This window comes from Argopecten irradians, chromosome 16, assembly GCF_041381155.1.
Source record: "Argopecten irradians isolate NY chromosome 16, Ai_NY, whole genome shotgun sequence".
Classification (NCBI taxonomy): Eukaryota; Metazoa; Mollusca; class Bivalvia; order Pectinida; family Pectinidae; genus Argopecten; species Argopecten irradians.
Genome location: NC_091149.1, coordinates 15,890,444 through 15,912,884, shown reverse-complemented (window position 1 = coordinate 15,912,884; position 22,441 = coordinate 15,890,444). Strand labels below are relative to the sequence as shown.

General features: G+C 32.5%; 1 protein-coding gene across 1 annotated transcript in view; it reads right to left on the bottom strand.

Moving 5' to 3' along the window:
* The window catches only part of LOC138310580 (chitin synthase chs-2-like), a 30,938-nt gene extending 9,885 nt beyond the window's left edge, over positions 1-21,053 (bottom strand). Inside the window, exons 1-6 of the mRNA XM_069251851.1 lie at positions 20,784-21,053; positions 19,613-19,700; positions 9,326-9,451; positions 8,455-8,669; positions 7,536-7,986; positions 6,179-7,131 (exon numbers count right to left, since the gene is read on the bottom strand). Coding sequence (XP_069107952.1) covers positions 6,179-7,131; positions 7,536-7,986; positions 8,455-8,669; positions 9,326-9,451; positions 19,613-19,700; positions 20,784-20,839 — 1,889 coding nt within the window. The 5' untranslated portion in view covers positions 20,840-21,053. The remainder of the gene's footprint in view (positions 1-6,178; positions 7,132-7,535; positions 7,987-8,454; positions 8,670-9,325; positions 9,452-19,612; positions 19,701-20,783) is intronic.
* Positions 21,054-22,441: the final 1,388 nt, after the last annotated feature.

Here is a 22,441-nt window from a genome sequence, read left to right as displayed (position 1 = left end):
AAGTATGTATTGCTCCTATATGTTTCTATGTAGTGATGATACTGTATCACTATATTATAAGTGGTAAGTATGTATTGCTCCTATATGTTTCTATGTAGTGATGATACTGTATCACTATATTATAAGTGGTAAGTATGTATTGCTCCTATATGTTTCTATGTAGTGATGATACTGTATCACTATATTATAAGTGGTAAGTATGTATTGCTCCTATATGTTTCTATGTAGTGATGATACTGTATCACTATATAATATCAGTGGTAAGTATGTATTGCTCCTATATGTTTCTATGTAGTGATGATACTGTATCACTATATTATAAGTGGTAAGTATGTATTGCTCCTATATGTTTCTATGTAGTGATGATACTGTATCACTATATTATAAGTGGTAAGTATGTATTGCTCCTATATGTTTCTATGTAGTGATGATACTGTATCACTATATAATAAGTGGTAAGTATGTATTGCTCCTATATGTTTCTATGTAGTGATGATACTGTATCACTATATTATAAGTGGTAAGTATGTATTGCTCCTATATGTTTCTTATTATGTATGTATGATGACTGTATCACTATAATAAGTGGTAAGTATGTATTGCTCCTATATATGTTTCTATGTAGTGATGATACTGTATCACTATATTATAAGTGGTAAGTATGTATTGCTCCTATATGTTTCTATGTAGTGATGATACTGTATCACTATATTATAAGTGGTAAGTATGTATTGCTCCTATATTGTTTCTATGTAGTGTGATGATACTGTATCACTATATTATAAGTGGTAAGTATGTATTGTCCATATGTTTCTATTGTGTCGTCATAAGGTAATATATCTCCTATATGTTTCTATGTAGTGATGATACTGTATCACTATATTATAAGTGGTAAGTATGTATTGCTCCTATATGTTTCTATGTAGTGATGATACTGTATCACTATATTATAAGTGGTAAGTATGTATTGCTCCTATATGTTTCTATGTAGTGATGATACTGTATCACTATATTATAAGTGGTAAGTATGTATTGCTCCTATATGTTTCTATGTAGTGATGATACTGTATCACTATATTATAAGTGGTAAGTATGTATTGCTCCTATATGTTTCTATGTAGTGATGATACTGTATCACTATATTATAAGTGGTAAGTATGTATTGCTCCTATATGTTTCTATGTAGTGATGATACTGTATCACTATATTATAAGTGGTAAGTATGTATTGCTCCTATATGTTTCTATGTAGTGATGATACTGTATCACTATATTATAAGTGGTAAGTATGTATTGCTCCTATATGTTTCTATGTAGTGATGATACTGTATCACTATATTATAAGTGGTAAGTATGTATTGCTCCTATATGTTTCTATGTAGTGATGATACTGTATCACTATATTATAAGTGGTAAGTATGTATTGCTCCTATATGTTTCTATGTAGTGATGATACTGTATCACTATATTATAAGTGGTAAGTATGTATTGCTCCTATATGTTTCTATGTAGTGATGATACTGTATCACTATATTATAAGTGGTAAGTATGTATTGCTCCTATATGTTTCTATGTAGTGATGATACTGTATCACTATATAATAAGTGGTAAGTATGTATTGCTCCTATATGTTTCTATGTAGTGATGATACTGTATCACTATATTATAAGTGGTAAGTATGTATTGCTTCCTATATGTTTCTATGTAGTGATGATACTGTATCACTATATTATAAGTGGTAAGTATGTATTGCTCCTATATGTTTCTATGTAGTGATGATACTGTATCACTATATATAAGTGGTAAGTATGTATTGCTCCTATATGTTTTCTATGTAGTGATGATACTGTATCACTATATAATAAGTGGTAAGTATGTATTGCTCCTATATGTTTCTATGTAGTGATGATACTGTATCACTATATAATAAGTGGTAAGTATGTATTGCTCCTATATGTTTCTATGTAGTGATGATACTGTATCACTATATAATAAGTGGTAAGTATGTATTGCTCCTATATGTTTCTATGTAGTGATGATACTGTATCACTATATTATAAGTGGTAAGTATGTATTGCTCCTATATGTTTCTATGTAGTGATGATACTGTATCACTATATTATAAGTGGTAAGTATGTATTGCTCCTATATGTTTCTATGTAGTGATGATACTGTATCACTATATTATAAGTGGTAAGTATGTATTGCTCCTATATGTTTCTATGTAGTGATGATACTGTATCACTATATTATAAGTGGTAAGTATGTATTGCTCCTATATGTTTCTATGTAGTGATGATACTGTATCACTATATTATAAGTGGTAAGTATGTATTGCTCCTATATGTTTCTATGTAGTGATGATACTGTATCACTATATTATAAGTGGTAAGTATGTATTGCTCCTATATGTTTCTATGTAGTGATGATACTGTATCACTATATATAATGGAAGTATGTATTGCTCTTAATGTATGTATGTTTCTATTTCAGTGTAGATGTATCTGTATGTACTATATTATAAGTGGTAAGTATGTATTGCTCCTATATGTTTCTATGTAGTGATGATACTGTATCACTATATTATAAGTGGTAAGTATGTATTGCTCCTATATGTTTCTATGTAGTGATGATACTGTATCACTATATTATAAGTGGTAAGTATGTATTGCTCCTATATGTTTTTATGTAGTGATGATACTGTATCACTATATTATAAGTGGTAAGTATGTATTGCTCCTATATGTTTCTATGTAGTGTGATGATACTGTATCACTATATTATAAGTGGTAAGTATGTATTGCTCCTATATGTTTCTATGTAGTGATGATACTGTATCACTATATTAAGTGGTAAGTATGTATTGCTCCTATATGTTTCTATGTAGTGATGATACTGTATCACTATATTATAAGTGGTAAGTATGTATTGCTCCTATATGTTTCTATGTAGTGATGATACTGTATCACTATATATAAGTGGTAAGTATGTATTGCTCCTATATGTTTCTATGTAGTGTGATACTGTATCACTATATTATAAGTGGTAAGTATGTATTGCTCCTATATGTTTCTATGTAGTGATGATACTGTATCACTATATATAAGTGGTAAGTATGTATTGCTCCTATATGTTTTATTATGAGTACGTATCACTTAAGTGGTTATGTATTGCTCCTATATGTTTCTATGTAGTGATGATACTGTATCACTATATTAAAGTGGTAAGTATGTATTGCTCCTATATGTTTCTATGTAGTGATGATACTGTATCACTATATTATAAGTGGTAAGTATGTATTGCTCCTATATGTTTCTATGTAGTGATGATACTGTATCACTATATAATAAGTGGTAAGTATGTATTGCTCCTATATGTTTCTATGTAGTGATGATACTGTATCACTATATTATAAGTGGTAAGTATGTATTGCTCCTATATGTTTCTATGTAGTGATGATCTGTATCACTATATTATAAGTGGTAAGTATGTATTGCTCCTATATGTTTCTATGTAGTGATGATACTGTATCACTATATTATAAGTGGTAAGTATGTATTGCTCCTATATGTTTCTATGTAGTGATGATACTGTATCACTATATATATAAGTGGTAAGTATGTTTGCTCTATATGTTTCTTATGTAGTGATGATACTGTATCACTATATATAAGTGGTAAGTATGTATTGCTCCTATATGTTTCTATGTAGTGATGATACTGTATCACTATATATAGTGGTAAGTATGTATTGCTCCTATATGTTTCTATGTAGTGATGATACTGTATCACTATATTATAAGTGGTAAGTATGTATTGCTCCTATATGTTTCTATGTAGTGATGATACTGTATCACTATATATATAAGTGGTAAGTATGTATTGCTCCTATATGTTTCTATGTAGTGATGATACTGTATCACTATATTATAAGTGGTAAGTATGTATTGCTCCTATATGTTTCTATGTAGTGATGATACTGTATCACTATATAATAAAGTGGTAAGTATGTATTGCTCCTATATGTTTCTATGTGTAGTGATGATACTGTATCACTATATTATAAGTGGTAAGTATGTATTGCTCCTATATTGTTTCTATGTAGTGATGATACTGTATCACTATATTATAAGTGTAAGTATGTATTGCTCCTATATGTTTCTATGTAGTGATGATACTGTATCACTATATGTAAGTATGTATTGCTCCTATATGTTTCTATGTAGTGATGATACTGTATCACTATATTATAAGTGGTAAGTATGTATTGCTCCTATATGTTTCTATGTAGTATGATGTACTGTATCACTATATTATAAGTGGTAAGTATGTATTGCTCCTATATGTTTCTATGTAGTGATGATACTGTATCACTATATTATAAGTGGTAAGTATGTATTGCTCCTATATGTTTCTATGTAGTGATGATACTGTATCACTATATTATAAGTGGTAAGTATGTATTGCTCCTATATGTTTCTATGTTAGTGATATACTGTATCACTATATTATAAGTGGTAAGTATGTATTGCTCCTATATGTTTCTATGTAGTGATGATACTGTATCACTATATTATAAGTGGTAAGTATGTATTGCTCCTATATGTTTCTATGTAGTGATGATACTGTATCACTATATTATAAGTGGTAAGTATGTATTGCTCCTATATGTTTCTATGTAGTGATGATACTGTATCACTATATTATAAGTGGTAAGTATGTATTGCTCCTATATGTTTCTATGTAGTGATGATACTGTATCACTATATAATAAGTGGTAAGTATGTATTGCTCCTATATGTTTCTATGTGGTAATGATACAGTATCACTATATTATAAGTGGTAAGTATGTATTGCTCCTATATGTTTCTATGTAGTGATGATACTGTATCACTATATATAAGTGGTAAGTATGTATTGCTCCTATATGTTTCTATGTAGTGATGATACTGTATCACTATATTATAGTGGTAAGTATGTATTGCTCCTATATGTTTCTATGTAGTGATGATACTGTATCACTATATAATAAGTGGTAAGTATGTATTGCTCCTATATGTTTCTATGTAGTGATGATACTGTATCACTATATATATAAGTGGTAAGTATGTATTGCTCCTATATGTTTCTATGTAGTGATGATACTGTATCACTATATATAAGTGGTAAGTATGTATTGCTCCTATATGTTTCTATGTAGTGATGATACTGTATCACTATATATAGTGGTAAGTATGTATTGCTCCTATATGTTTCTATGTAGTGATGATACTGTATCCTATATAAGTTTATGCCCTTAGTATTATGTAAAGTGGTAAGTATGTATTGCTCCTATATGTTTCTATGTAGATGATACTGTATCACTATATATAAGTGGTAAGTATGTATTGCTCCTATATGTTTCTATGTAGTGATGATACTGTATCACTATATTATAAGTGGTAAGTATGTATTGCTCCTATATGTTTCTATGTAGTGATGATACTGTATCACTATATTATAAGTGGTAAGTATGTATTGCTCCTATATGTTTCTATGTAGTGATGATACTGTATCACTATATTATAAGTGGTAAGTATGTATTGCTCCTATATGTTTCTATGTAGTGATGATACTGTATCACTATATTATAAGTGGTAAGTATGTATTGCTCCTATATGTTTCTATGTGGTGATGATACAGTATCACTATATAATAAGTGGTAAGTATGTATTGCTCCTATATGTTTCTATGTAGTGATGATACTGTATCACTATATTATAAGTGGTAAGTATGTATTGCTCCTATATGTTTCTATGTAGTGATGATACTGTATCACTATATAATAAGTGGTAAGTATGTATTGCTCCTATATGTTTCTATGTAGTGATGATACTGTATCACTATATAATAAGTGGTAAGTATGTATTGCTCCTATATGTTTCTATGTGGTGATGCTACTGTATCACTATATTATAAGTGGTAAGTATGTATTGCTCCTATATGTTTCTATCTAGTGATGCTACTGTATCACTATATAATAAGTGGTAAGTATGTATTCCTCTATATGTTTCTGTTAGTTTGCTGCTATAATTTAAATGACGTCATGTTCATACACACAACATAGTGGCGTAAGAATCTATACCCTAACTCAAAAGTAGAAAAATCTTAAATTTTTGAAGAAATAATGGATCACGTTACCTTTCAGTTTGAGCTAAACGCTCTACACGAGGAATCCATATATGGAATGTGACCCACATGAATGACAGCCACCAGCCGAGGGTTACCGGAAGATAGTAGTCGGAAACGAGGCTATCCAGAAAGTCGTAGGAAACTCCGTGAATGTCACAGGTCCAGTAGAGGTAATCCGGCATTAGTGGACCCGTTGAACCGTTCAGTTTGAAGGATTCACAATTTCCCATGAAAAGACCCAACATTATTGGAGCCGCTAACATCAACGGTAAGGAAAAGCTGACAACTTGAAGGAGGATTTTACACGCTGATTTGGCAAAGGTGTAGCAAAACAGGCAAGCGAATATCTGAACTATGCTTATCCAAAAAGGATCGTTCATATAAGCTTTGCTTTCCACATTGACAGCATTTAACGGATCCACAAAATGTGGACAGCCCCTGGCCTTATCATCGCCAAGGTAGAGGAGTTCCGCAACACACGGCGCTTTAAATTCACTCATTAACGCGACCATAAATCCAAAAGTGACAAGCATCTTCCAGAAACTAACAATCATATAAATCCGAGTTCTCATGCGACGGATGTTCCTTTTAAATTCCTTCAAGGCCATTCCGAATCTTCCTAAATGTGTGAATTTGTTTATGTAATTCTCCCACCATCCTAGCGAGATCAGAAATAGTGACACCAGAATCGACCAGGATTCGTTCAGGTTTTGACCTCTGGTTAAGTTGATCGCTGGCCAGAGAATTAACACAGAGGCTTGAAACACCATTGCGACAAAGTCTGCAATGAGTAGGTAGACTGGTTTACCGGTCTCACTCTTGTTGTCAAATATTTTCAGAAGAGACGGTAAAAAAGCTACCCCGAAAGTCAGTAGTAATCCACGTATTGGGTCTAATGTCGGGAGCAAATAGAACGCAAAAATGCTTATGCCAAGGGAATGCAAGGTTTCAATTATGATAACCTGAAAATGAAACAAAAAAACTATTAAAATGCAATGATATTATTTCATTATTCTGTTTTAATATTTTCAACACTTTTCAGTCATTCAGTATTTTATACATTTATTGTTTATTGAAAACGTTTGATATCCGGAAAATAGTATATTCTAAATAAAGCGGCAAACCTGAAAAAAACAGTATATTGGGTTACTTTGATGGGTCAAAGTTTTCGATAGTAAGATCAAAAGCAAGAAAATTCATTTTTAGGGAATCAAAAATAACAATTCGATAAAAACGTAATATTTCACGAATCTTAATCACGCACCGATGTTGATGGCACGCAAAATTGCGATGATAATATATCAGCTAAAATAATCGGCCATTCGGTATCCATTCGGCATTATTAGGTATATACACATGTACTTACCAGTATCAGCACACGGAACTTGGTGTGGCGAGTTTTCTTGAAACAAACCCGCCAGAGACATTTCACACACGTAAATAGGTAGGGCGTGCATATGACAATAAATAATGCCCAGACCCATCTAACTTCTACATGTTGTGAAAACTGGAAAGTGTCTTTCAGTGGTTCGTCCGGAAGAACTCGACGACATGACGTCACTTCCCGCGGAAGCAATGTTGTAACACAATCCAAAGTCACATTCGTATAAATGTTTGATGTGATGAGAAACAACATACTTTTGCTAAGTATTGTCATCAGCATGATGAAAAGAGTAAGGAATATGCTGACGATCACCTTCACAACTTTCTTTAAAACGTTTACAAACAGGTCATCGAAAATAGAGTTTGATTTTCTTGGCATTATACGGAAAACATCCCATGGTTTGATGGCTGTCTTTTTGTCAAGGTTGGACGATCTGTATAAAAAATTATATCACCAATTAATTCCCGGCAAAAGATTTAATAATAATCTTTATTAAAACAACACTCATTAATATTTTGATATTGTTAATGTCTTATTTGTTATTATTTTATCTTGGAAAAAATACCTATTTTGGACAAGTGTGTCATTTGAAATTCATATCATGTTTTTCGTTATTGTCTATACTCAAAAGAATCCTATTTCAAAAAAGGTAATCCTATGATGAGAATAGTAATAATCAATTCAAATTTGGCTTATTCAATTATTTTCGCAAATTTGCTTATAGTCAGACTCATAATTTAACGTTTATCACGTTTATGTAAAAAAATTAATTTAAGACATATTCATTTGTGTATAAAAATAGTACATTAAGTACCTTTATTTATGATAATTATCTATTTCATGACATATACCGCATTAAAGTTTTGAAATTAAGGCGGATTTATTTATGATGACAACATACAGTGTTGAGTCCCTTGTATCATTGATAACACTGTAGTTCTTTTCCGGTTCCGGAAGGTGGTCACTCTCCATGTTTCTTGTTAGAGTTGACGCCCGTGAGCTACTCGGATCTTTGTTGTCACTGGTGCTACTCGTATCACTCCAAGATGGCGCCTCTGTATTGCCACTGTCGACATTCTCGGTGAAGGCGGGATTAACTATCCCGGTATGGTTAGCCTAAAACAAATAAAGAAGTTATTAGATTTCCTTTGACCCTAGATAAAATCAAAGATGTTGGTCTAATTTTTATATTCAGTATGCCATGATACGGTAAGCAGTAGTCTATGTAGTAGGCGTTAAGGCGTTTTCCAATAAGTCATTACGCTCTCTTGATGTAGTGGTCGATTCGAGTTGTTATCTTCACGTGTGGGTAAAACAAAGGATTAGCGGTTATAGATATGTTAACTACAGACTCTATCGTGTTATTACTAACTGTTAGAGTTTGTGAGTGTTTTTTGAACATCTTAATAGCGCAGTATGTGCGAATGTATTCTCCTGTGTCGTTGGTTTTACATTATGTTTGCCAAAACTTTTTTCCACAAGTCTTCAAAAAAATTTTATGTTTTAAGCCCAACTTCTATGGAAAAAAAAATTGCAAAGAAGTAACAAATATATTATGTAAAATTAGAATTTTAATTAGCATCTTAAATGTTAGATGAATGTTTTATAATAAAAATAGTATATAATACTATTTAGATATTTATAATAAATTACATCAAGTGATTGATAACGTTACTGTACGCAAATATCTATATAGTTTGAGGCAGTTTAACTGAAGGCAAATGAAAAAAGTCTTAAGATTTATCTTTTATTATCAAAAATGCCATACTTACTTGAAGCATACCGGATTTCATTACTAAATTTTCTGTGCTGGTAAATCCGTTTGTGTTCGGTAGTGGAATCGGTCTTTTAACTACCGGCCCCTCTGGCTTCGTCTCTGGAATTTGATCTGGATGTAACTAATAAGAAATGTCATCCGAATTAAATAATGTTTTTTTATCTCAGTATACTTAATTGTATTTAAATGCTAGCATTGCAGAGTAACTAAACAATTTCAAAGAAACACTTACATTGAAATTCCGACACCAGATGTTTATTTTATATTGTTGTCTATATTGCGATGTAGGCATTGCAAATCATCAAAACTATTTTTAGATACTGCTGGTCTTTTTTGTCAGTAGCTTTTAATTAAGTACTCAAATAAAGTTCAAATTTATGGCTTTCATTTCATTCTCTCCATTCACATTAAGGTTCTTTTGCTTTATCGAACAATATTCAACATGATAACTAATTATAGTACATCACAAAAATATGTGAACACTGCTAGATACTATATAGTTACTAATATTCGGGGGTTAATTTTCGCATTCGCGAAAGTGAAAACCTCAAAAATTAATCAAAATCGTGGTGCTGCATATTTGTAGCCTGACACTTTTAAAAATAAGATATAACTGCAAAAATAAAGTTTCCGAACAGTAAATCGCAATATTGTGCACCCGCGAAATTTCAAAGCATATACAGCAATGAATCTGTAAAAACTGAGCATTGTCATCAAAGTGTTAACATTACACAATTAACAGCTTAAACAATCAAATTCATTCAAAGAAGACGTGCCAATAAGAATGAACTTTACACGTTCGTTAAGGTTTTTCTAAAGTCTTACACAACCTAGTATAGTCTGGCCATTTACATTTACAAAATAATTGCATCTATAGTCAGTCCGAGAACAACTGAACTACTACAGTAAAATGCTGTTCCATTTTTACCGATTTAATTGATGATTAGAATGAATAGGTGTTGTATAATTTTATGTTTTGTTAAATCCTTTGAATAGCGGCTCTGTGGGTGTGCAAGCATTCCAGGGTTTCGAAACTTGTACATTTCCACAACATATTTTCGCGTTGAAGAATGAAGTGAGATCATGTACATAGGCTACGGACCGTCCGACTGGTAATTTTGATCTTCACTAAAGGTCAAGATTCAAAGGATACCTGGGTTGTGTGGGTTAGATCTAGCACAATGTCCGTTAGCGGATTGATCTGTCAAGAATTTGACAGCCTCCTTTCATTTGGTATTATTCCTTATCGATAATTGTGTCGTTCCGTGTACATCATTGTCAAAATATGACGAAATATCTAAATTGTTGTAACCGGTGATATGTTTAAGATCGTGTAAATTCAAATGAAGCGGGGTATACGTCTGACATGTCACAATGGATATTTATTCAGTAGAGTGGTACACAAATAATAACAGATGTTTGGATTATGAAAACAATTGATAAATTTAAACGAGGGTGTCATAATATTCCTAAAGATATGAAATTGAATGGAATCTAGTTTTAAGGGCAGTACGGTTATGAACCCTATTCAGATTCAAACATGACAGACACAAGAATAAATATATAAATAAATGAAAATTAGAATTACTTTACAACCAAGTAAGTTTAGACGTAATTCTAGTGACTTATGCAAATACTATATACTTTTATTTAATTTATGCTTTTCAATGCAATAACAAACGATCGTCAAATGAAAAGACAAAAAGGTGGCGCGACTTCAAAATAAACAGTTATGAAAGAACGAAAGTTTATGGGTTTTTCCATTAAATCAATAGTTAAGGATATTGTTTAATTAATCTTGTTGACCCCATTTGTATATGACGTTTGTGGCATAAAAGAAATCCGATCCTAACTTCTTAAATTATACAATATTTCTTGTATTTAAACAAAATAAATATGGACATTACATACATTATCAGAGAGTGAGTACAAAGAATATATAAATAAACCGTTCATAGAGTGATCAATCATTAAATGTCCACAGTCAGAAATAAATTTTAAGTGCTATATTTTGACACTTTTTGCAACAAAAATCTTTTCTTGTACACAGTATACACCGTATTGAAATTAAAATACAATGTACTTGATACTTACTTAATTTCCAAATGTTTTTGATAATTTTACATTATATATTTAAATACAAATTCTGAAAGTTGCATTAACTCACTATAGAATCACTTCTGAATCATATAAATATGAGTTATATCGTAATTACATATTATTTAATTGTAAAAGGAAAATTATGAAATAAGTTTGAATTAAACTTTTTGCATGATGAATATTATCATACCGTATTCGTTGACCTACTAAGTATTGACGAATCTCGACCTATGTCATGTCATTAACCCGGTTAATTATGCACATCATTTACTTACAAAACCTTCGTAAACCCTACGTAAGAGAATGGGTGTCCAGTTATCGTCCTCTTGAAGCAAGTCCATTATCAAAACAAAAAATGTCACTAATGAAACACAACATTACACTGAACATCATTCTAATGACAATGTTCATTTCAAATGGAACATTTGGATTAAAGTCTACACCTTGCTCCCTTGATGACCGTGCCAAACAACAGGTGCCTTCTTTGATGGAGACGGAAGGTACAAGGATGACATATCAATGTATCGTTAGTAACTAATGGTGAATTGTTGACTTTAACTGTAAACTGTTACTTATTCATAGCTAACCTTGTGTGTCATAGGGAGGCTGATAGCATTACTATCAGTGAGCCGGTCGTCAGCGGATGTAGATTTGGGCGGCGGTGGCGGGGATTCCTAGGCTCTCAACGATAAATTAAAGCCTGATGTTCGTACAGACATTCTATTATCACCATGACGTAACGCTTAATTGTACAGCATAGACACGACAAGGTGCATCTGTCTGTTCCACTAAATTCGTTTTGATAGTTCGTGCCTCCCAAACCCTTTGCGAAAATTTCAAAAATGTGACGTAATTGAAGTGTTTAATTTTGTGGTTGATTCTTTTATTTTAATTTGTTTGTTTGTTTATCTGTTGAATCGTGTTACCAGTATTATGTACCCGCCTGCTCTTAGTGGGTGTATACCTGTAGACTTCAACACCTTGGCGAATTTTTGCGCACCTACAGGCACAAATGTTTGTGGTGATTACGAATAGACAACACTCCGTATTTGGCAATTTAACGCCTTTTCCGGATTTAACCGTTCTAGAACGATTTTGCTGCGCCTTTTTTCCGGAGTTCTAATACAATGAAGAAATCTTTAATTTGACTGTAAATTACAATATTATTCAGTTTAATATACTGCTTGATAGTATTGTGATATATTGTTTCAACATTCTTTTTTTCTTTCATTCATCCGATGATAAGTATCCTCATCCATTTATCGGCTCATTAATTTTAATATTGTATTTTGTTCTTTATACCAACGTTAAGCTTTGAGCATGATGGGTTTAATCTTTCTTGATTTTTTCACCAGAGAGCTAAAGCAGCTTCCATATTTTGACGATTGTGCATAAAATTATATGCAGTATACCAGATAGAAATGTATTACCAAATTTTCCTTTGGGAAATTCATACGATTCAAAAACAAGGTTAAACTATTTTCGTTTCTATTTTAAATGTACAATCGAAATGGATATAAGGTCAACGGGCATACTTGCTGATTCGCGAAAATGATCAAAATATTCACTTGAAAATAATAAATATGACTATAATTGCATATTGATACATCTTAAACTTTTTCACGGCAAACCATGGCATTGCTTAATAGGTTCATAAAAGTTGGTCTGCTTTAATCATGCTACGATTGATCATTTTTATCTCGCCATTATAATGGGCGGGGGTGGTAGGTAGTTAAGTAAAAACACACCTGAGCTTCCTTATCAAAGCACAGTTAGGGTACGGCCTACATTGCATTCCTCGGTATGGCACGAGATGGAAAGTCGTGAGGGCCATTAATTGGAAGAATTATTGATCAGGTCCAATAAATTGACCCAACGTTTACTTAACACTTCACTCTAACCAAACACATGTACTACAAGAACTGTTGCTCTCAAATGCGATTTCAGAACATGTCTATCGAATGCTAATGCTTGCATTAAAGTCAATATAGCTCAAGCTATATACTTAATTATAACATTTTTCTTGTTAAAAAGAATGTAAATCCACACTTAAACAATTGGTATGCATAATATCTGGCAATGCCTTTAAATCCTAATTTTGTGCTTCTATAAATGCAGTATCATTTATAGTAATAGTATATATCAGTTACACTTTGTTCGTTTACAATTATGCATTTTACATTTGTTTTACACGGACGTATATGCTTTTTGTTTTGGTTTGTATCTAATACAATTTCTTCGGTTTTTACATTATATTTCTATATCTTACATTATATTTCTATATTTTACATTTTATTTCTATATTTTACATTATATTTCCACATTTTACATTTGGGTATTCCTTTGAGTTTACAGCCGTAAAATTCGTAAAACAGCTCAATTACAAATAGTTTAAAACGATAATAGATGTTGTAGAGGAAGGAATATGTTTAGTTTTTACTTCACGATAGTTATTTCTATAAATATTCATTTAATAACTTCCAAGGGGACAAAGAAAACTTGATTAGATGTTTACACAAATCTCGCCTTTCTGCCAGCAAGCACTTGATCCTATCAAACTTATGGTCGTTAACATAGGTTTTGTTGTACAGCTTTATTTTTTAGAATATCGACAAATTGGACATTTGGAATAGAGACATATTTGGTGTTTGTAACCAAATGACAAATTGTGGTGAAGTTTGCATTTCATGTCCCAAACTTTATGAAACGTATCGTTGTTTTAAAGAAGTGACCGTTTAGATAGGGTTTTATATGTTGTGGAATATAGATTTATATATTGAACCATACAACTGTATGTCGTCTGTCAGACACCGATCCTGATATTCGCTACCAATACATTATTACCGTGTAAATAGCTGAGTGGATTGTTTAAAGTTTTGAATTATCGGAACTGACCCACTTGATTCTTTATCAGATAGGGTCCCATTCTTGACCTTAAATATGAACAGGGCGACGTCTGCTGGCCCAGAAGGGGGCGTAATACACGCGCCTAAGACGACTAAATAACGTAATGGGGTGTGGGGGTTAGTTTTGTCATTTTTGTTATCACAACAAGTATATGAGTGCATTAAACAAGTATTGATTTGTGGTTTTTAAGTTGAAGCAATTGAAAGTAACCCTACTTAAAATATAAAGGATACACATTATGGTTTATGCGATATGCAATCTACCCTGAATTCTTATCACGACCTCCGCCAACGGAAGGTTATGTGTTACCATGATAGTTTATTAAACCGGAACTACGTGACAATGACATATGGATAGCCGGAAGTTCAATAAAAAAAATTTAATTCACTCCTTGTATTGCGACAATACTGAATATGTTTTTAATGAGTAAAGACATTTTACAAGTATACATTTGTGTGTTGTTCTGATGTGTAAACAGGTACAAACATGTTAGTTAAAGTAATATAGATTTGGAAGGAAATCTGTTATCATAATTATCGTGACATTTGTAATAATTTACCAATTTTGAAACTTTTTACATGGAACAATGAATGTAATGAGATATTCTTCAACCAGAGGGAAGAAGGTACATCATGCTATTATATGTTATTTCACATGAGTATAACAGATACACATTTTGGTGGCAAAAGCGAACGTATTTGCTGTATGACGTAACTATCTGGATTTGCACCTTACGCTACAAAATATCGAAATATATTTGTTGAAGAAGTATATTATGATTGTTGCTTCAGCAACCTTTTATAAAATGTATGGAAAATAGTTAACAGACGATAATAACATATATCATAATTATATTTATATTGCCATTTTACTATAGGAAGTCTCTATTTCACTCATTGGTATTAATTACAGTTGCATGTTATATTACTTCAAATATTTACAACTGAAATTGAAAATCTCCATAATTTGGTTTGCATTTTTTTACCTAGTGAACTGTTCACATTAAATATCGAGCAATATCCGGAACATTGTAAAGGAGAGGATAACAAAATTGCTATTAACCCAGAGTTACGTAACTTACACAATAAATTATAGTTCTCTTTTTAAGAAATATCTATGAAAAACGAATCACAGATAATAAATATTACACGAAGGATTTCAGCACGTCAATTTCGCCGAAATGGAGAACAATGCTCATTTTTAAAAAAAATGTGTGTTGTTTAAATATGTAACCAGTCAGAATAGACAGTAGAATATAATCTGTTTTGTTATTATTTGTACATGTAAATGTAATGTAATTACTTTATAAAGTTCACGGTAGAATATGATATATATATTATAATTATTTGTTAAAATATATCAAAATTAAATAAATACCTGTTCTAAACACTCCGCCATTTTTATACCGTCCACTGAAGTACCTGTGTACAGTCCCTTTGTTTAAATAAAATGGTACCTAGATTTGTCAGTGTATATTATCCCCAACTTACTTCCTAGATATCATCTTGAACGTCACCAGCATGACAAGTTTCTTCCTCAGTATATTCTTAATAGCTCTATAATAGTTATGTAACTATACATTCTCTGACAACACCACAATGACACAAGTGGAAAAAATACCTGTTGCTATGGTTACGATATATCAACATTCACAACAGATAAATACAGATCTATTATCAAACATCTGATCATCATGTTTCCAAAACAGAAAGCGAAAGTCCAAGAAAAAACGCGTCAAGTGGAATGTTAATCGAGTTTACCAAACATAGATGTGGCTGTTTGATCCACCGAACTGTCTATAACTTAAAAGATCTGTTCTAAGAATTACCTAGACAACGCCTTATTCTCAAATATATCCAAGTGTTTAAGTGATGAATGTTGAAAGTAAACATTTAGTGGACACACGACACATTACAGTGCCAAGCCTATGGAACAGGGATGGTATGGTTACTTAGCAACGCAATTACTATGACTGCAGAATTTTATGATTAAATGCACACTACAGCTGTTATAAAACTAACTTAAATGTTTTTGCTTTAATTGAATAGTATACCAGGAACGTAGTGATGAACATATGAAATATGCCTTATATCCGGACAGATAATGAAAGAAAGGAATAAGTTTTCCCGCATTATCTTTAGAAACATGATTATGACATCAACGGCATATCGAGTCTTATTGATTTATTGTATTTGTTAATGCAAATCAAGTAAAATACGTACATTACAAATATGTTTTGTTTTCGTATGTAAAAGGACAAAGGAAATAATCTCGTCACAAAAGTTTTGATATACCTCAAACATGGCACTAAAGACTAGTTATATCGATCGCTTTGTTCTTCTCCGGGCACTCCGGACTTCTCCCACTCTACGAGCTCTCCTGCGCTTACATCCGGGTCATCGGAAGCGAAATATTAGTTGTTTCGCAATGGATTTAAGATAATTAACATTTATATTTTATATATATCAACAATATCAACAATATCACTATTTCTATATTATTTCGCTTGTTTTCTTCATGTAAATTGCAGATAAATATTGTTTTTCAATACCCGAAATAGACCTTTTTTAAAAATTATTCAATATTACTTAATTAATACAGTGTCCCTTCAACAGAATACCTCTAGTACACATTTCCATATTTCTATATATCTTCCCTCTCTCCACAACTCTCAATTTGTCTATTTATATATTGATATAATCCTTGTACTTTTCTTAATTTGAGTTTTTAATTTTGTGCTTATTTGACCAGAGAAAGAGCGAAGGAGACCTTAACTTTGCGTATACATGTTTATCACGGCTTAAAAATCATGAAACGCTCATGTGTAGAATCACAAGTAGTTGAACTGATAAAGTTGACTTTACATCTTTATATCAACGTTTAAAAGGGATATTACATTTTGCAACATAATGGGCTTCACAATACATATCACGTACAAAGGCAAAATGTCTTCAGACAAAGCAAAATTAGAAAATAAACCGTAGAACCCAAACATTCATACAAGATATTAACAGTATTTGCGATCCATTCTAGTTTTGTTTTGCTTTAGTGGTTAAACAAGTGTCACGTATCACGTACAAAGTTTCACAACTACACGACACACCAAACATAGACGAACGGGCGAAAAGTGAGAGAGCACCAGACATTACCAAACAAGGGGAAAATACAGAAACCAAAACATCCAGACCAGAATTTGAAAGCATTTGCATTCTCAGTTAGGCGACCGTTCATTAAAGTTTATTTTGGTTTTATCGTTACAAGTTTGCCAACATATGTAGATCTAGTTATGGAGTATTGATGTCTAAGATAATAATCAGCGCTAAAAATATGTAATACACATTAACGGATGAGAGCCAATAGTCATGCTGTATAAAAGCTTTCAAATTACATAGCTTCAAAGATATGTTTTAAATTTCCAATTAAAACTAGAATATTTCGTTTTTATTAGCTAACCTGGCCCGAAGGGCCGGTGAGCTTATGTCATGGCGCGGCGTCCGTCCTCCGTTGTCCGCCTGTCTGATCGTCAACATTTCCTTTAAATCGCTTCTAGGTACTAAGTTCTGCATGAATTGTAACCATATTTAGCCACAAGCATCCTTGGGGGAAGAGGAACATAACTTGTATAGATTTTGGCTCTGACCCCCCCCCCCCCCCCCCCCCCCCCCCCCCCCCCCCCCCCGGGGGGCAGGAAGGGCGGGCCCAATAGGGGATTTAGAGGAAAATCCTATAAATTGCTACTTGTCCTAGAGTTCTGCATGGATTGTAACCAAATTTGATCACAAACAGCCTTGGGGGAAGGGGAACAGAGCTTGTATAAATTTTGGCTCTGGCTCCCTCAGGGCAGGAAGGGCGGGCCCAATAGAGGATTTAGAGGAAAATCCTATAAATTGCTACTTGTCCTAGAGTTCTGCATGGATTTTAACCAAATTTGACCACAAACATCCTTGGGGGAAGGGGAACTGAGCTTGAATGAATTTTGGCTCTGACCCCGTAGGGGCAGGAGGGGTGGGGCCCAATAGGGGAATTAGAGGTTAATATGCAAATTCCTTCAGAAAGTAAAAATGAACCTGTATTCAGAACATTACTTGGCATTAAAAACCAGGTGAGCGATAAGGCCCTCTGGCCCTCTTGTTCAATACGAAATACATAATTTTATGTATTACGCTTTTAAATTTTTCCAATCTTTGGCATCAAGTTTTAAGCATGCATGTTTTACCGACATGCAGCATTTATTTTTATGCCATAAGAAGACCGGAAAGCCTTCAACAGTTGAAGAAAATTTAAAAAGAGCATTATTTTAATGTATTTAGTTTTCAATGTTTAAATATCTTTTTAATAAAATTAGGGTATGTGCAAAATCAATTGCTTGTTGTTTGTTTTTAAATGTTAAGCTCCTAGATTCGCTGAACGATATATTCACATATAAATTCATATCAAGATTGCTTCAAGCGCGTGCGTTTTCATTAAATTGATAACGATGTCGGCTGGATATCGGAATGTGTCTCCTTGTAATTTTGGAAACTACTATTCACTAATCCTTATGAAATAGCTCCTCAAAAACTGTTTATTATAAATACTTAATAGCATCCATGTGAACTCTTCTTCTTAGAAATGCGGAAATGTCATTGGTGTTATAAAACAATCCTATATGCGTCACACGTACAAGTACATGTAAGAGGGTTAATCGAAAATTAAATATTTAAACATTAATTTTCAGAGTAGAAATCTGACGAAATACTCCACTATATAATGTATCTAGTCTATATAGCCGACATGTTCTGCGCAATCAACAATAGATAGACAGGCCAGAATGACAAACAAGAATCACAAACAGAAAAAAATGTTTTGAGTATTAGTTATAAAAAGGAAGACCAGACATTGGAGAAACTATATGTACATTTATGCTGTGCTTATATCATAATTGAATTGTGAAAAACTTAAGCGCGAGCAATGATATTAACAAAACAGAAACAAGCAGAATTTCTTCAAAAATGTTATGGTAAAAGCTTAACTGGAACTGAAGTAAAAAATAAACATTTTGACTATAGGACGGAATTATAGGGATTTATTGTCAATTGAATACCTTGGTTTAAATTCAAAGGACTAATTTGGTTAAGATCTTCCTACATTCGGGTTCGTTCGAACTCGGAAACGCTATTCAATATTAAAACAAATTCAATAGACTCCCCAAATACGGAGTGTAATACAACCTGTACGAAATATATATTAAATATTCTACCGGTTACTGTTATTGTTTAAAGTACTGAGTACCTACCTTTTGAAATTGGAACTTCTCTTGTATGTTGTTGTTTTCGGGTGTATTCATATCATTAATTGTGTATACCATCTTGTAGCCACCAATTCTGTAAAAAATCAGACGTATTTAAATATATAAAACGTAACAATAACGACAAGTATAATTTATAATTCCTTGTTATATACTTCACATATGATATAATGGTTTGAACCTGGCTGTTAATAGGACGTCATTTCATCAAACAAACAAACAAGCACCCCGGCTGTGATTGGAAATGTAGAGAATTAAAACAGAAGTAAAATGTGAATCGTAAAAATATCGTTTAAACTGTCCTGTGTCCTGTTTTTGTCGATCAGGACTTTATAAATAGCATTATTATTTTCGATAAAAATTCTATTTAGAGTAAATTGGAGACGGAAAAATATAATTTAAAACACCAATTATATGTGTTCTTTTGTAATATTGTTTTTGGTGTATTTTAGAATAGTGTATGGTAGCAAAGAGACAATGGTTTTAGTAAAACACTATTGAATATTTCAGAATATTATTTAAACATTTAAAACAATATACGGCAATTCAGTAGCTGAGCTTAGTTTCACTGCTTGGTATTAGCAATGACTAATTATTATTTTTCAGAATTAAATGTCACTTGCCTTGCGTGAAACCATTCTGGTAATCATTTTTATCTTGAGGTATATATAATGGTATCTGTTTACACTCCTCAACAAGATATGACGTCACATTTAAGAGTCACTGTTATATCATCCCACACGCGCATTCCTCGTGCTGGTGACGTCATAAATATACTTTACATACCAACTGCACAAAATTACTATCAGACTATCCATTTGTAGAAGAAAAACTAACGATCATTTTTTTATGTATTCCATTAGGAATTAAATAAATTGTTTCCACAACTCAGACTGCCGATAAACGAAACTGTGGCTATCTATAGTTTAAAAATGATCTAAATAACTTTGTATGAACTAACATCAAAGTCAGCGATCCATCACTGAAGGAAGCCTCTTTCACAAATAAAACTATTCATAGCAACAGTAAACACCAGAGCATCAATTAGTGTCTTTGCCAGGTGTAGGTGTCCAGATTCAGGCATAGTTTGGTGTCGCTGGACCTGTATCACAGTGAAAGTAGATACTCCCCCACTGATAACACCTATATCTATACCTACCCCTTGCGGTATTTCCTTGCTGACCCTTCGGGCGGATGTCGGTCTAGATTGTTCATGATGCTGGCCAGGTGGGGATGTTCAGTATATGTTGGGTTAGTTTGACGGGTCAGTTTAGGGTGTAGGCCTCTTTCACAGGTAAGACAAACGGGTATAATAGGTAAACGAAAGTATCCAATGGGTCTTTATCGGTGTTTGCAGATGAAAACACCCAGATAAGGCCGGGTGCGCATTCCTACTGTGGAGAGCTCCTCCCGTGCCTACTAGTGGTGGGACGCGGTATGTAGCCAAGCTTATCTCCGGAGACGGTCAGCTCGCCTGTAATGGATGGCAGAAAATAAGTTTATAATTTGACGATATTAAAGATAAACATACCGAGGTGTTATTGACATAGAGAAAGTAAAATGTTATGGATTTTCAATATAGAAATAAATATCTTTACATATTTGAGGTTAATTATTGGCCTATAAGTAGATCGCAAGAATGAACAGTAGTAGGGTTATCTTTGGAAATACAATGAAGTATGTTGTGAAAAAGTCAATTAATCAGCAAAACTCTCCTGTGACTATGACGATGGAATTGTATTAAGCGGCATTCATTTTTAAAACGAGCGTGGGAGAAATTCATTTAATATTGTTTTACATTCCATACAAAGGTGTGCTTGTATATTGTTTTGTTTATTCGACTTACAGTTACGATAGTTGTTGATTGACGACGATCGTTTCTATGATTGAACCGTCTGTTTATGGTACATGGGTGGGTGGGTGACACTAAGAGCTGCCTATCTCCTTGAAAAATGGCAAGGGCATTTTGAAACAACGGTTGCAAATTTTGTTGCAAAAACTAATTCAAAATAAGAAACATAAACATTTTGAGAGTTTGATCAAATAGTAATTTTTTCTGTTTGCATTACAATTTCTAAATTTCAAATTCCGTATCTTTTACTTTATAATACGTTTAATATATACAAACAACCCTTAATATCTTTCAATTATGTTTCCATTCCGTGAACAAATGATAGTTGCAAATTGTGTATTTGAAAATGATAAAATAGTAGTTTGATAGAATAGAAAATAAATAACGAGTTCTCTTTTCATTATAATTTAAAATCCTTTTTCCATCACTTTAAAATGCTTTAAATGCACTATAATAAACTAAAACAATTATTTACACCTTTTAATTAATGTTTACATCCTATAAACTGATTATCAATTCACCATTAATGATAGTGTAATTAACTTAAAAAGATTAAGGCAAAATGAGCGTGTTGACTCATTTGTAAATATATCAAACCATCTAGTTTTTGACCTGGATTTTGCCAAATATGTCACCACATATGTTTCTTGTCTAGTTCTTTATTGCTAGCCCCGGTGACGCCCTGTTGTGTTTACATTACGTGCTGTCCAATCAGAATTTAGGTTTTTATATGTTTTGTATCTTATATTACCATTGCGAGTTTCTAGTCAATATACTAGTACAATTCATTAGGCAATGGAACCATGATTTCATATTGCTGGACGGCAAATTCTGTGATGGTTTGATTTTTTGTTTTAGATTTACTTTAAGTATCTTAACATCTGTAAAATTTTGAATTCGAATTCCACAGAACATTGAATCTAAATAGAAGTATTGCATAGGTGCTTAAGGTCAGAATCGATCTA